General features: G+C 46.0%; 1 protein-coding gene across 1 annotated transcript in view; it reads left to right on the forward strand.

Annotated features, from left to right (window-relative positions):
* LOC121271741 (serine/threonine-protein phosphatase 6 regulatory subunit 3-like) overlaps positions 1-12,619 on the forward strand; it is a 99,608-nt gene that overhangs the window by 16,958 nt on the left and 70,031 nt on the right. The window contains exon 2 of the mRNA XM_041177953.1: positions 1,990-2,222. Within this exon, the coding sequence (XP_041033887.1) occupies positions 1,996-2,222 (227 nt within the window). The 5' untranslated portion in view covers positions 1,990-1,995. The remainder of the gene's footprint in view (positions 1-1,989; positions 2,223-12,619) is intronic.

The raw sequence follows: 12,619 nt of genomic DNA on the forward strand, positions 1-12,619 counted from the left end.
AATGTATTTCCACATTGAGAGGTTGGGCAGTTCTGTGTGGAGAAAAATGGAAGTGAGCATCCAATAGTGACTCAGTTTGTAGCTGGGCCTGCTCTAAGACCCCTGGCAATGAGCACAATGAAAATTGAGCTCCACTGCGACTGGTTATTCCATGTTTGAACCTGGTCCTCTGGATGTACTGGTAGAAAGAGATTGGCCATGTTAGGTTTCTTAAAACTACCACTTCCAATGATGAATGAAATTTGTCACGTCTGCATTTTGACAATTTATTAAGAGTTTCTGCAAGAATTTCTGAAGTGGTTAAATGTATTTCTTTGCCATTGCCCCTGACTAGTGCTGTTGTAACTGAGAGATGATTACAAGGGTTTAATTATTTTGCAGCAAGCATTTAAGAGGACATTTTACTGTTTGAGTACAGGGAAATCGGACAAGGAGGAATGTGTGTTCACAAGGGCAGCCTGCTTGATTTTTCTGTCCCTATAAATTAATGGATAGAACGTTGGGTGGGCTCCCTATAAGGGCCTGTATTCTTTTCTGCCAAGTATATCTATCTTTACACACAAGCAGTCCAGTGCTTCAGGTGCAGAAACAGGAAAAATGTGCAATGCGTAATAATTGTAAGCTGAGTAGTAAACACTTATATGTATTAGTTATATGTTTATTATTGGTCTGTGTTAAATGGCCATCCTGTGTTTGTTGCTGATGATGGTGTCTGCCTGACAAGGCTACTTGACTTCACCCTGGCTCCTCTCTTTCCCATCTATTGTTGCTTGTTCATTCACTTTTCAAATGATGAAACACTCTCTTCATGCAATGAGAGTTCCTGCCTTCTTTGCTGCTATTTGCTCTTTTTTCCTGCATTTTGTTTTCTACTGCACTACTTCAGTGCTCTTCTCTTGAAGGGTTTGACTTTTACTGGTGAGTGCTGCCATGGATGCCAATTTTTTTGGGAGGGTGTGGTGCGGGTACCTTGCCCAAGTTAACTCTTTTATTTATGAGTCTGGACTTTGGGTTGCTTGACCAAGGGTATGGTTGAATAACCAAGCCTGTTCCTGCCTTGTCCACTTTATGTACACATTCAGAAACAAGGGCAGATTGTCCCCTTTTACCCTAAGGGTACATATGTGTGACTCAGTTACGAGCTTAATTTGCCAACTGAGCCATCAGAAGAACACTGTCATTTTCCAAGTTATTTTCTCTCTCCAGGATTCCCCTCAGTTTTATGTCCCTAGCCCCTCTACTCTTTCTGCTCCACACAGCTGCTGCAGTCTTAACCTTTATTTCCTCCCTATGTTTTTCTATTCGTCCTTGGGGTGTGGCCTTTGCTGGCAAGGCCAGAATTTCTTGCCCAGCCCTAGTCATGGTGGTGAGCCATCTTGAACTGCTGTAGTCCATGTGGTGAGAGTACTCTTGTAGTGCCATTAGATAGCGAGTTCTAGGACTTTGACTTGGAGGTGGTGGCATTCCCATGAACTCACAGCCGCTGTCCTTCTGGATGATGAGATGGCCGGTTTGGGAGGTGCTATCGAACAATCCTCAAATGCGCCACTGTGGGTGCAGTCCAATTTTGATATATGTGATTTGTTGCATGTTTCATACCTGATCGCTGTACAACATAACCTCTGCAGCCTATTATTGCTTGGAAACACCAGTTGTCTGGAAATGTTTTGAACAGACCCAAGCAACTTAACATCATTTTAGTACAGTACTCTGAGAGCAGAAACATGGAAGATACAGTATTTGGATAAGTAAAATAATTTTTATTGTTGCCTGATAGTGTTTTATCACTTTTATGTTTCAGGTAATTATTTATATCCACGGTGTTTTCTGGTTCACATACTTGTGGTTGTGCATCTAACAACTAGAAAATGCCAAAACCCAGAAATGACTCAATCCCAAGCATTCCGGACAGGAGGGGTCACAGTGTAACTGCTTTTAGAGTTTGCCAAGGTTCACGATTTTATCGCCTCTTTCCTTGGTGTCCTACAGCACATCATGTTTTGGAAGTTTGACCTTCACACGACATCGCACATTGACACGCTCCTGGAACGTGAGGATGTCACGCTCTTTGAGCTTATGGACGAGGAGGACGTCCTACAGGAATGCAAGGCCAACAATCGCAAGCTGGTGGAGTTCCTGACACGGCCGAGTAGCATGGAGGCCCTTGTTACCTGCATCACCATGGAACCATCTGATGATATGGACGAGAAAGTTCGATACAAGTAAGGGATTGTCCCACAGGGCTTGATTTTAGAGGAGAGAAATGTTTGATAATTTTGTAAAATTTAACACTGGGTTAGATTTCCTTTTTTTTTAAATCTTCCCTCCTTCACTGAAGATATTAAGACATGTTGGGGTGCATTCCATAAGTACTGGTTACCCTCCAGTACCTCATTTGCACCATAATTTTTAATTTATTAGCCTGTACAGATCATGATGTGAGGCCATACTACTGTATCGTGACTGAACTCAATCCTTCTCACCCAGTCTCCACATTAGTGCATTTTCTAGCAGCTATCGAGGGGTAGTAATCAAGATGTAGACACCTTAGTTTCTCTTTTTTCCCTCCCATTCCCAGCTATACCATTGTTTGTACAGAGCCCTTTTCAGAGAGGGGATTAGATTTTGGACCTGTGTCTCTATTCCATGCTAGGCAGTGCGTTTGCAGATTGAGTGGAAAGGTGAAGAGAGCAACTATTTTTCTTCCTAGTGTACGAGGGTTATTTTCCTACTCAAACTGAGTGATAACACAGCAGTTTAGGGAATTATTGCTGTGTGTTCATATCTATGCATGAATCTTTATTTTAATATGCAATCTAGTTTGATTTCTATATAGGCTGTCTTGGAGTTGACACTTTGCACTATCTCTATTTTCATTCTAAGGGCCTCAGTTGTGTAGCCTCTTAACCTTCTTTCAGCCCCCACCCCACCTCTTTACTGCAACAGTGTGCAGACTTTTAAATCCTGAGCCTTGTATTGCTGTTCATCAGAACTTTATTTCTCTATTGCCAATTTTCTTCACGCTCACCTCATTTTCAGGAGGAGGATCTCCTTCAAGCGGTTTTTGGTTTACTGGTTGTCAAACATCCTTGCTAACCTTCCCTAGATTTACCTTGCTTTAACAGGACCTTGGCTCCCATAGATCCTCTTCAATCTAGCAGGTGCCTCGCAAAATGGACCTTGGTGCTGTGCTTGAGAGTCTCAATTTTTAAAAAAAAAAGGCTTGTAGATATGCAACTATTAGATTTATCAGCATTAGCACACAGGAGCACGTAATGGGATATGACGTGACCAGTAGTGAGGTAGCATGAAACACAGCTACAGTGAGGCTGAAGTTGACTGTTCTGTGGTTAGTCCTGCCTCTTTAAAACAGAGTGGCTACATTACCGGGTTGTATGGTGGGCGGTGAATTCTACTCTAATTCCGTTTCTTAAAATAACCCAATATCCTGTGAGCTCTATCTTATGGCGGTAACCAACAGTATCAAGAGTTCTGCAATCTTTTTGAAAGAAAACTCCAGAACCCACTGTCTGTTTGCCAGAGGATTGTAAACAGTAAAATAGCCTTAATAGTCATACTGAATAAATCCTTGATTTGAGATCATGTGAACAGTTTTAATATATTTTGCTCGCTAAATTTTAATCCCCTTTTCTGCTATAGTAACTGGTTGTTGCTAAGTGTGACTTCACAGGCACCAGGCGTACTCTCATATCTCATCCACGTGCCTGCTCTTTCATGTGTGCCTCTGCACAGTCAGCATCAGTAGAATGCTTGCCTAGAAAGCCATTACAGCTTAGTCGGAACCCAGTCATCCCCAACCACGGTTTCAAGCAGGAAGTCACCAATTGCTGATCTGTTAGTGGCATTGTTACTGGTTCCAACTGCTCAACCGCTAACCTTTCAAATCCCGTTAATTTCCCCATTCCCCCCAAAAAACCTGCCCTTGACCCCTTTCCTTCTTAACTGCTACCCCATCTCCAACTTCCCTTTTGTCTCACAGGTCCTTTGACGTGGTTGTCACTTCCAGATCAATGCCCATCTTTTCCACAGCTCTATTTGAATCTCTGCAATCTGTTTTCACCCTCCCACAGTACCAACACAGCCCTAACCAGTGCCCCAGCAACATGTTTATAACTCTGTGTATAGTAGATTGTTCCCCCCTTGAATATGAGTTCAGTTCATTCCCTTGCCTCGTTATCGGCTCCACTTGCAAAAAAAAAAAATGTTAACATAATGTTAACATAAATGTAACAAGGTTATTTTTGTCACTGTGAAATGCATTATAAGATGCATTATTTCCTTGGTTTCTACTTGCTTAATATTTCTAACTAAATATATGATTAGTTCCTTTCGGATTCAATATTTATTCAGTGGATGGGCACATCTAAATAGCACTGGAAGGACAAGCATTGCTATCCTCTTCAATTGGAGAGAGTGCCATTCAAGGCTGACAGGGTCCTCATCTGATGTGGAGCATTTAGTTGTCTCGCCCAGGAGTAGAACATCTCATTACTCAAATAATGGATTACTTTTTGAACTTTTGTAACATAGACAAATGCAATAGTCAGAAAATACATGGATAACAAGATAATCTCTTCTTGATAAAAACAAAAAAACTGCGGATGCTGGAAATCCAAAACAAAAACAGAATTACCTGGAAAAACTCAGCAGGTCTGGCAGCATCGGCGGAGAAGAAAAGAGTTGACGTTTCGAGTCCTCATGACCCTTCGACAGAACTCTTCTTGATGTTGGTTCATTGAGCGAGGAACATTGGTCGCGCATCAGGATGATTCCCTGTTGCTCCACAAATAGATATCTGGGATCTTTTACCTGACCAGGCAGAGGTTGCCTTGGTTTAACATTGCATCCATAAAATATATCTCCAACAGCCCAGTACTTCATTAGCACTGCAGTAGTTGCCAGTGCACCAGAGTCTGCCCAGTTGTGTTCTTGCGCCAGCAATAACTCAGAGGCCAGAGTGCCGCTAAGAGAGCCAGTTTGTTAGTAGTTATATAACAGTGCCTCTGCACCATGTTTTTCATAAACCATGAAATATTAAAATTGTTACAAGGAAGTCATGGACAACTTTGTCTCAAACATTGAGACCATTTGTTCAGCCCCCTTTGCTGCATCCCTCCCATGCCTTTGCCTTGCATCTTTCTCTTTCTCTCCTGCCCCCCCCATATAGGCATCTCCAAGCTCATCTTGCCCATGAGACCAACCTTTAGCTTTCTCAACCCTCCTTCCCCTTAAATTGCTGACCACTCAATTTCCCTTTCAGGTGCCATGCTAATATTGTGAATGGTTCCCTCTCTTTTGATGCCGTCTCCCTCTTTTTCAAATCTACTGTTATCACTCCCTCAGAAAACCAACCCCTGACCCTTTGGTCATCAATAACGTGCAGTTATTTTGTGTATAAGACCTTTGCAACCAAGCCATGTAAAGAGATGTTGGGACAGGTGACCAAAAGGAATGAGGAACATGGGCCTTGGAAGGATTTGAACATAAGGATGAGAAGTTTAAAATTGAGGCATTGCTGGACCAAGAGCCTGTATCAGCCAGTGAGCACAAGATTGAAGGAGGGATGAGACTTGGCATGAGTTACGATACAGAGAGCAGAGTTTTGTTAAAGTGGGGGTAATAGGTGGGAGTCTGGTCAAGGGCCATTGAAATAACCGAGTCTAGAAGTAACAAAGGGCATGCATGAGTATCCTCCAAGATCCTTAGCCATCTAACCTCTTAGCTCTAGAACTGCTTGTAGCATGTTGAAAGTGAGTATTGAAAGAAGTATGAAACTTCATGGCGCAGTCGTTCCTTTTGTTGCAATATCCTTGCTTTATTTTAAACTCTCTTTAATGCACACTCTGGTGAGCGATATTAAAATTCGGAAATGGGCCATTCGCCAATTCAGCTAACCAGTTTCATCGTCAAGCACTCTGAGATCAGGTATATGACTGTTCTATATATAGTAAAGCTCCTTTCCCTCTGTTTTGCCTCAGTCCCACCCTTGGCGAACCCCTTATCAGTGTAGTATTTTTCCATTTCTCACAGCAGCTGCCCTGTGACCTATTGAGGTAAAATAGCCAAATTTTGATGCCGAACTCTTGCGTATCCCTTTAATGATGAACTGGCACCACGCCTCGACCCCCCACCCCCACAATGTTCTTTCATTACCTGTGATCGTGTGTCTTTAACATTAACCCAGCAATTAAATTAAATGGGAAGATGAAAAATGCTTTAGGCTAAATATTATCATTGGCCTGAGTGTTTCCAAGGCCTCTATTGTATCCATTAAGTCACCTCACATGATCAACTCTGCTAATTTGCATTTTCTGCAGGAAGGGATAGAACTGCCGATTAGGAACCACAAAGCACCAATAAAAATACTAAATCCCTGGCAATAAAAACTGAATTTACTTATTCAAACACCATAAACTACTGGAACCTAATTATAAATGGACAGAATGACAGAAGAGGATCCCAAAACACTGGTAAAAGTCCTGTAATAAAAATGTAATTTTAGTTATTCGGTCACGCTAAAGCAGTAATCCTCCTGGTAACTGAAGATATTGGTTCTAAATTTACATTTAATTCTCTTTGTTTCCCCTCTCACCCCCCAACTGCAGTAAATTTTGATTTAAGTATGCACCAGAACAAGTTATAGAAAAACATCAGACTGATGCGTCTAGTGTTGCTTTTGATGAAATTTATAATGTTCTGTGTCAATTGACAAAATCTTGCATCTGGGTCAGAAGATTATGAATTCGTACTGCACAAGAGCTTTCAGCTCATAATTTAGATTGATATTCTAATGCTGCACTGAGGGAGAGCTGAATTGTTTAAAAATTACATCTGTCAAATGAAACATAAAACCTGAGTTCTGTGTGCCTCTTCCTCTGAATCAGGAAGAGATTATTGCATCTGACGGTACTGTGCGCAGAGCTGGGGGGGTTCCTGTGTCCTTGCCAACATTCCTCCCCCAAACTAGCAGCACCAAAAATAGTACAGAAAGGTTCATTTTGCAGCTGTTCCAGATGCAGAATAGTTGCAACTTTTACCTAAAAAAAAATAATTCTGATTCATACGAGATATATAAATGAAATAAAACTTCTGATTACAATAAATAACTTTTTTAAATCATGCCAGTTTGAGAGACTTGCATTTATATAACCCCTTTCACCACTTTGGGACATCCCAAAATGCTTTACAACCAATTATGTGCTTTTGAAGTGTAGTCACTGTTGTAGGAAATACATCAATAAATTTGTGCAAGCAAGCTCCCACAAACAGCAATGAAATATGACCAGGTGATCTGATTTTAGTGATGGTTGAAGGATAACTATTAGCCAGAACACTGGGGAGAACCTACCCCTCTTTGAATAACACCATGAGATCTTTTACATCCACCTGTGAGGCCCTCTGTTTAACGTCTCAGTTGAAAGACTGCACTTATGAAAGTGCAGCACACCCTCAGTATTGCACAAATGTGTCAGTTCAAGTCTGGGGGTGACTTGAACTCATAAGCTTCTGGCTCTGATGAGAGAGCTACTTATTGAACCAAGGCTGTCCACTTTGTGGGCATTGATCTCCCTGTATGTTTGACTGTTCGTTATGTAGGTTGTGTGGAAATTGGGGCTCAACCTACCTAAGCAGCTTTCATTCAAGAGTTCTACCTTCCTACTGCAGGCACATGGTGATACTTCATCACTTAAGACCAAAACTGCTCCAAAGCCTACAACACATCATCACTTTGATCTCCTTACAGCCGGTGGATTACTTTTGAAGTGCAGTCACTATTGTTAAGTAGGCTAACATGCCAGCCAATTTGAACACAGCAACATTCCGCGCAAAGCAGTGAAATGTGCTACCAGTTTTTCTTTTATGATGTGGGCATAATTATCCTTGAGAAGGTGGTGGTGAGCCGCTGCCTTGAACCATTGCCATCCATGTGGTCTTTGTACACTCACAGTGCTGTTAGGAAGAGAGTTCAGGATTTTGACCCAGCAACAGTGAAAGAACCACCATTTAGTTCTGAGTCAGGATAGTATGTGGCTTGTGGTGGGGAGGGGGGGGCACTTGCAGGTGGTGTTGTTCTCATGTATCTGCTGCCCTTCTAGGTGGTAGAACACAGGTGTGGATGGTGCTGTTGGATGTTGCCCAGATTGGTGAGCCAACTCCCTGCTGTTCTTCAAATATTGCCATTAATCTTTTACATTTACTTGAGTCAATAGGCATGTAGTGCCTTATTGGGTTTAAAGTCTCGTAAGAGAGGTGGTTCTTCTGATAATGTAACCCTTCCTTAGTACAGTGCTGAAGTGTTGGCCTTGGAGTCATGGCCTTAAACCCATGACCATTTGACTCAGAAGCAAACGTTTACTCAATGAGCCATAACAATGCATCGGTAGCAATTTTTCTTGGTTTTGATAGCAACAATTTTTTAAAATAACGTGCTGATACTAAAAGTGTGGAGTATTTCATGTTTATAATCACAACTGTGATGTGGCAGGCTCCTCCCTAGTGGAAGGGGCAGATGGTGGTGTAATGGTAATGTCACTGATCTGGGTAACCTATAATGCTCTGGAGACATGACTTCAAATCTCACCATGGCAGCTGGTGGCATTTAAATTCAATTAATAAAATCTGGAATATAAAACTAGTCTCAGCAATGGTGACCATGACAACTATCATCGTTGTTGTAAAACCCCACCTGATTCACTAGTGTCCTTTTAAGGGAGGAAATCTACCATCCCAACCTGGCCTGGCTGACATGTGATTCCAGACCCGCGGCATTGTGGTTGAATTTTGACTGCCCTCAGTTCAAGGGCAATCAGGGATGGGCAACAAATGCTGGCCTTGCAATGACATCCACATCTCATGAAAGAATAAAGGAGAACGAGGGAATTGAGAGAAGTTGTCTTCCGTACCTTGTTCTTAGAGAGGATGTTGACACAGGCACTTGCTTCCGATAAGTGTGAACGTTGAGGGGGTGGATGGCAGTCGTGCAGAAAGGAACAAAGTAGTGATTTTTTGCTAAATGGGAAGAGTGCGTTAACTTGGGCAGAAAATGGAGAAGTTTCATATCCTTCGAAACACACCGTGTAGCTGTATTCTTAGGTTGATAAACTCTGCTGATTTGACAACAGATCATGTTTGTATTCTGCAGATTCAGAGTCAGTTGCAACGATGGCACAATGAAACATTTTGACTAATAACATTGTGCAAAGAACTGTTTCACAATGATTGACACAAAAATAAGAGCAATATTGGACTCCAATATTAATGCTGCCAGACCTGAGTATTTCCAGCACCTTTTACTTTGCAATAATTGACCTTCCCTTTACCTGTTGCATCACTTCCAGAAACATGGCGACGCAGCAATGAAATACAGCGCTGGATTAAAGGGTCTTTTCTTAATGCAGCAGGAGGCTGGTCCATTCATTCTCAACTGGCTCACAGGTCACAAAAAACTCAAGTGGTTGCAACGCAATTGTTAGCTATTGCCAATAGCTGCAGCCTGATGTAATGAAAGTAGTTGGGCAACATTATCGTGGTAGAAGCAAAATACTGAAGATACTGTGGATCTGAAGGCAACCACTGCTGGAAGTACCTGGCAGATCAGGCAGTATTTGTGGAGAGAGAGAGAAGCAGAGTTAACTTTCCAGGTTGAGCTTTCGCCAGAGCTAGAAGATTAGACATGTAATAGGTTTTAAGCACGTTTTGAGGCAGGGAAGGGAAAGAACAAAAGTGTGTGATAGACTGGAAGGCAGGAGAGATTAAATAACAAAGAATGATGGCATGAACATTTGAAGATGGTAAAGAGGCAAGTAAAGAAACAAAAGATGGGCCAAGAGGAGATACCAATGGGAATGAATTCTGCTATTTACATTTGAATCTTGAACAAGAGACGCATCTCTTGTTTCTTTACTTGTTCCTTTTGTCTTGCACTGTCATCCCTTTTGTCATTTAACCTCTCCTGCCTTCTGCCCTATGGCAGATCTTCTCTTTTGTTCTCCCCACCTTTCCCTGGTACAGCACAGGCTTAAAAACTGTTACATTTCTTAACCTCTTCCAGGTCTGAGATGTTAACTCTGTTTCTCTCTCTCTCCCCCTCTCTCTCCCCCTCTCTCTTCTCCTCTCTCTCCCCTCTCTCTCTCCTCTCTAGCCCTCTATCTCCCCCTCTCTCTCATCTCTATCCCCCTCTCTCTCCCCCTCTCTCGCCTCCTCTCTCTCCCCCTCTCTCTCCCCCTCTCTCTCCCCCTCTCTCTCCCCCTCTCTCTCCCCCTCTCTCTCCCCCTCTCTCTCCCCCTCTCTCTCCCCCTCTCTCTCCCCCTCTCTCTCCCCCTCTCTCTCCCCCTCTCTCTCCCCCTCTCTCTCCCCCTCTCTCTCCCCCTCTCTCTCCCCCTCTCTCTCCCCCTCTCTCTCCCCCTCTCTCTCCCCCTCTCTCTCCCCCTCTCTCTCCCCCTCTCTCTCCCCCTCTCTCTCCCCCTCTCTCTCCCCCTCTCTCTCCCCCTCTCTCTCCCCCTCTCTCTCCCCCTCTCTCTCCCCCTCTCTCTCCCCCTCTCTCTCCCCCTCTCTCTCCCCCTCTCTCTCCCCCTCTCTCTCCCCCTCTCTCTCCCCCTCTCTCTCCCCCTCTCTCTCCCCCTCTCTCTCCCCCTCTCTCTCCCCCTCTCTCTCCCCCTCTCTCTCCCCCTCTCTCTCCCCCTCTCTCTCCCCCTCTCTCTCCCCCTCTCTCTCCCCCTCTCTCTCCCCCTCTCTCTCCCCCTCTCTCTCCCCCTCTCTCTCCCCCTCTCTCTCCCCCTCTCTCTCCCCCTCTCTCTCCCCCTCTCTCTCCCCCTCTCTCTCCCCCTCTCTCTCCCCCTCTCTCTCCCCCTCTCTCTCCCCCTCTCTCTCCCCCTCTCTCTCCCCCTCTCTCTCCCCCTCTCTCTCCCCCTCTCTCTCCCCCTCTCTCTCCCCCTCTCTCTCCCCCTCTCTCTCCCCCTCTCTCTCCCCCTCTCTCTCCCCCTCTCTCTCCCCCTCTCTCTCCCCCTCTCTCTCCCCCTCTCTCTCCCCCTCTCTCTCCCCCTCTCTCTCCCCCTCTCTCTCCCCCTCTCTCTCCCCCTCTCTCTCCCCCTCTCTCTCCCCCTCTCTCTCCCCCTCTCTCTCCCCCTCTCTCTCCCCCTCTCTCTCCCCCTCTCTCTCCCCCTCTCTCTCCCCCTCTCGCTCCCCCTCTCGCTCCCCCTCTCGCTCCCCCTCTCTCTCCCTCTCTCTCTCCCCCTCTCTCTCCCCTCTCTCTCCCCCTCTCGCTCCCCCTCTCTCTCCCCCTCTCTCTCCCCCTCTCTCTCCCCCTCTCTCTCCCCCTCTCTCTCCCCCTCTCTCTCCCCCTCTCTCTCCCCCTCTCTCTCCCCCTCTCTCTCCCCCTCTCTCTCCCCCTCTCTCTCCCCCTCTCTCTCCCCCTCTCTCTCCCCCTCTCTCTCCCCCTCTCTCTCCCCCTCTCTCTCCCTCTCCCTCTCTCCCCCTCTCCCCCTCTCCCCTCTCTCCCCCTCTCCCCTCTCTCCCCCTCTCCCTCTCTCCCCCTCTCTCCCCCTCTCCCCTCTCCCTCTCTCCGCTCCCTCCCTCTCTCCCCCTCTCCCCCTCTCCCCCTCTCCCCCTCTCCCCCTCTCCCCTCTCCCCCTCTGCCCCTCTCCCCTCTCCCTCTCTCCCTCTCTCCCTCTCTCCCCCTCTCCCCCTCTCCCCCTCTCCCCCTCTCCCCCTCTCCCCCTCTCCCCCTCTGCCCCTCTGCCCCTCTCCCTCTCTCCCTCTCTCCCCCTCTCCCCCTCTCTCTATCTCTGCCCCTCTCCCTCTCTCCTTCTCTCCTTCTCTCCCTCTCTCCCCCTCTCCCACTCTCCCACTCTCCCCCTCTCCCCCTCTCCCCCTCTCCCTCTCTCCCCCTCTCCCCCTCTCCCCCTCTGCCCCCTCTGCCCCTTCCCCCTCTGCCCCTCTCCCTCTCTCCCTCTCTCCCTCTCTCCCCCTCTCCCCCTCTCCCCCTCTCCCCCTCTCCCTCTCTCCCCCTCTCCCCCTCTCCCCTCTCCCCTCTCCCCTCTCTCCTTTCCCCCGCTCTCCTCTCCCCCTCTCTCCTCTCTCCCTCTCTCACTCTCTCTCTCTCTCTCTCTCTCTCTCTTCCTCCCACCCCTAGTTGTTACAAGATGTGCTGAGCATTTTCCGTTTTTATATTTGGAATAGTGGTAGATATTTGTTACTGCAAGAGTAGAGGAACAAATAGACAGTTGGCGCATCCGACTGGGGAGAGGAATAGTTCTTGTTTAGTTTCTACCTTTCACCTCTGGCTGCAAGGTATTCAGTCTTTGTGTGAGTCATGATAGATAGACCTGGAATGCACTGGCTGAAAGGCTGATGGAAAACTGTTAAAAGAGAATTGGAGCAATATTTGAAAATGAAGGCCTATGGAGAAAGAGATGGGGAGCGTGACTTTCAAAGAGCTGGCAAAAGCACGACGGGGCAATTTTCGTACAGGCTGACATCTGCTTGACTGGTACGGTTTATACGAATCGTGCCTGTCTTTATAGTAGAAGACACAGGTTGCATATCGGAAAAAGAGGGTCACCTATGGGCTAAGAAGTGAGGAAATCAAGGTAATTAATAT

Source organism: Carcharodon carcharias, chromosome 31, assembly GCF_017639515.1.
Source record: "Carcharodon carcharias isolate sCarCar2 chromosome 31, sCarCar2.pri, whole genome shotgun sequence".
Classification (NCBI taxonomy): Eukaryota; Metazoa; Chordata; class Chondrichthyes; order Lamniformes; family Lamnidae; genus Carcharodon; species Carcharodon carcharias.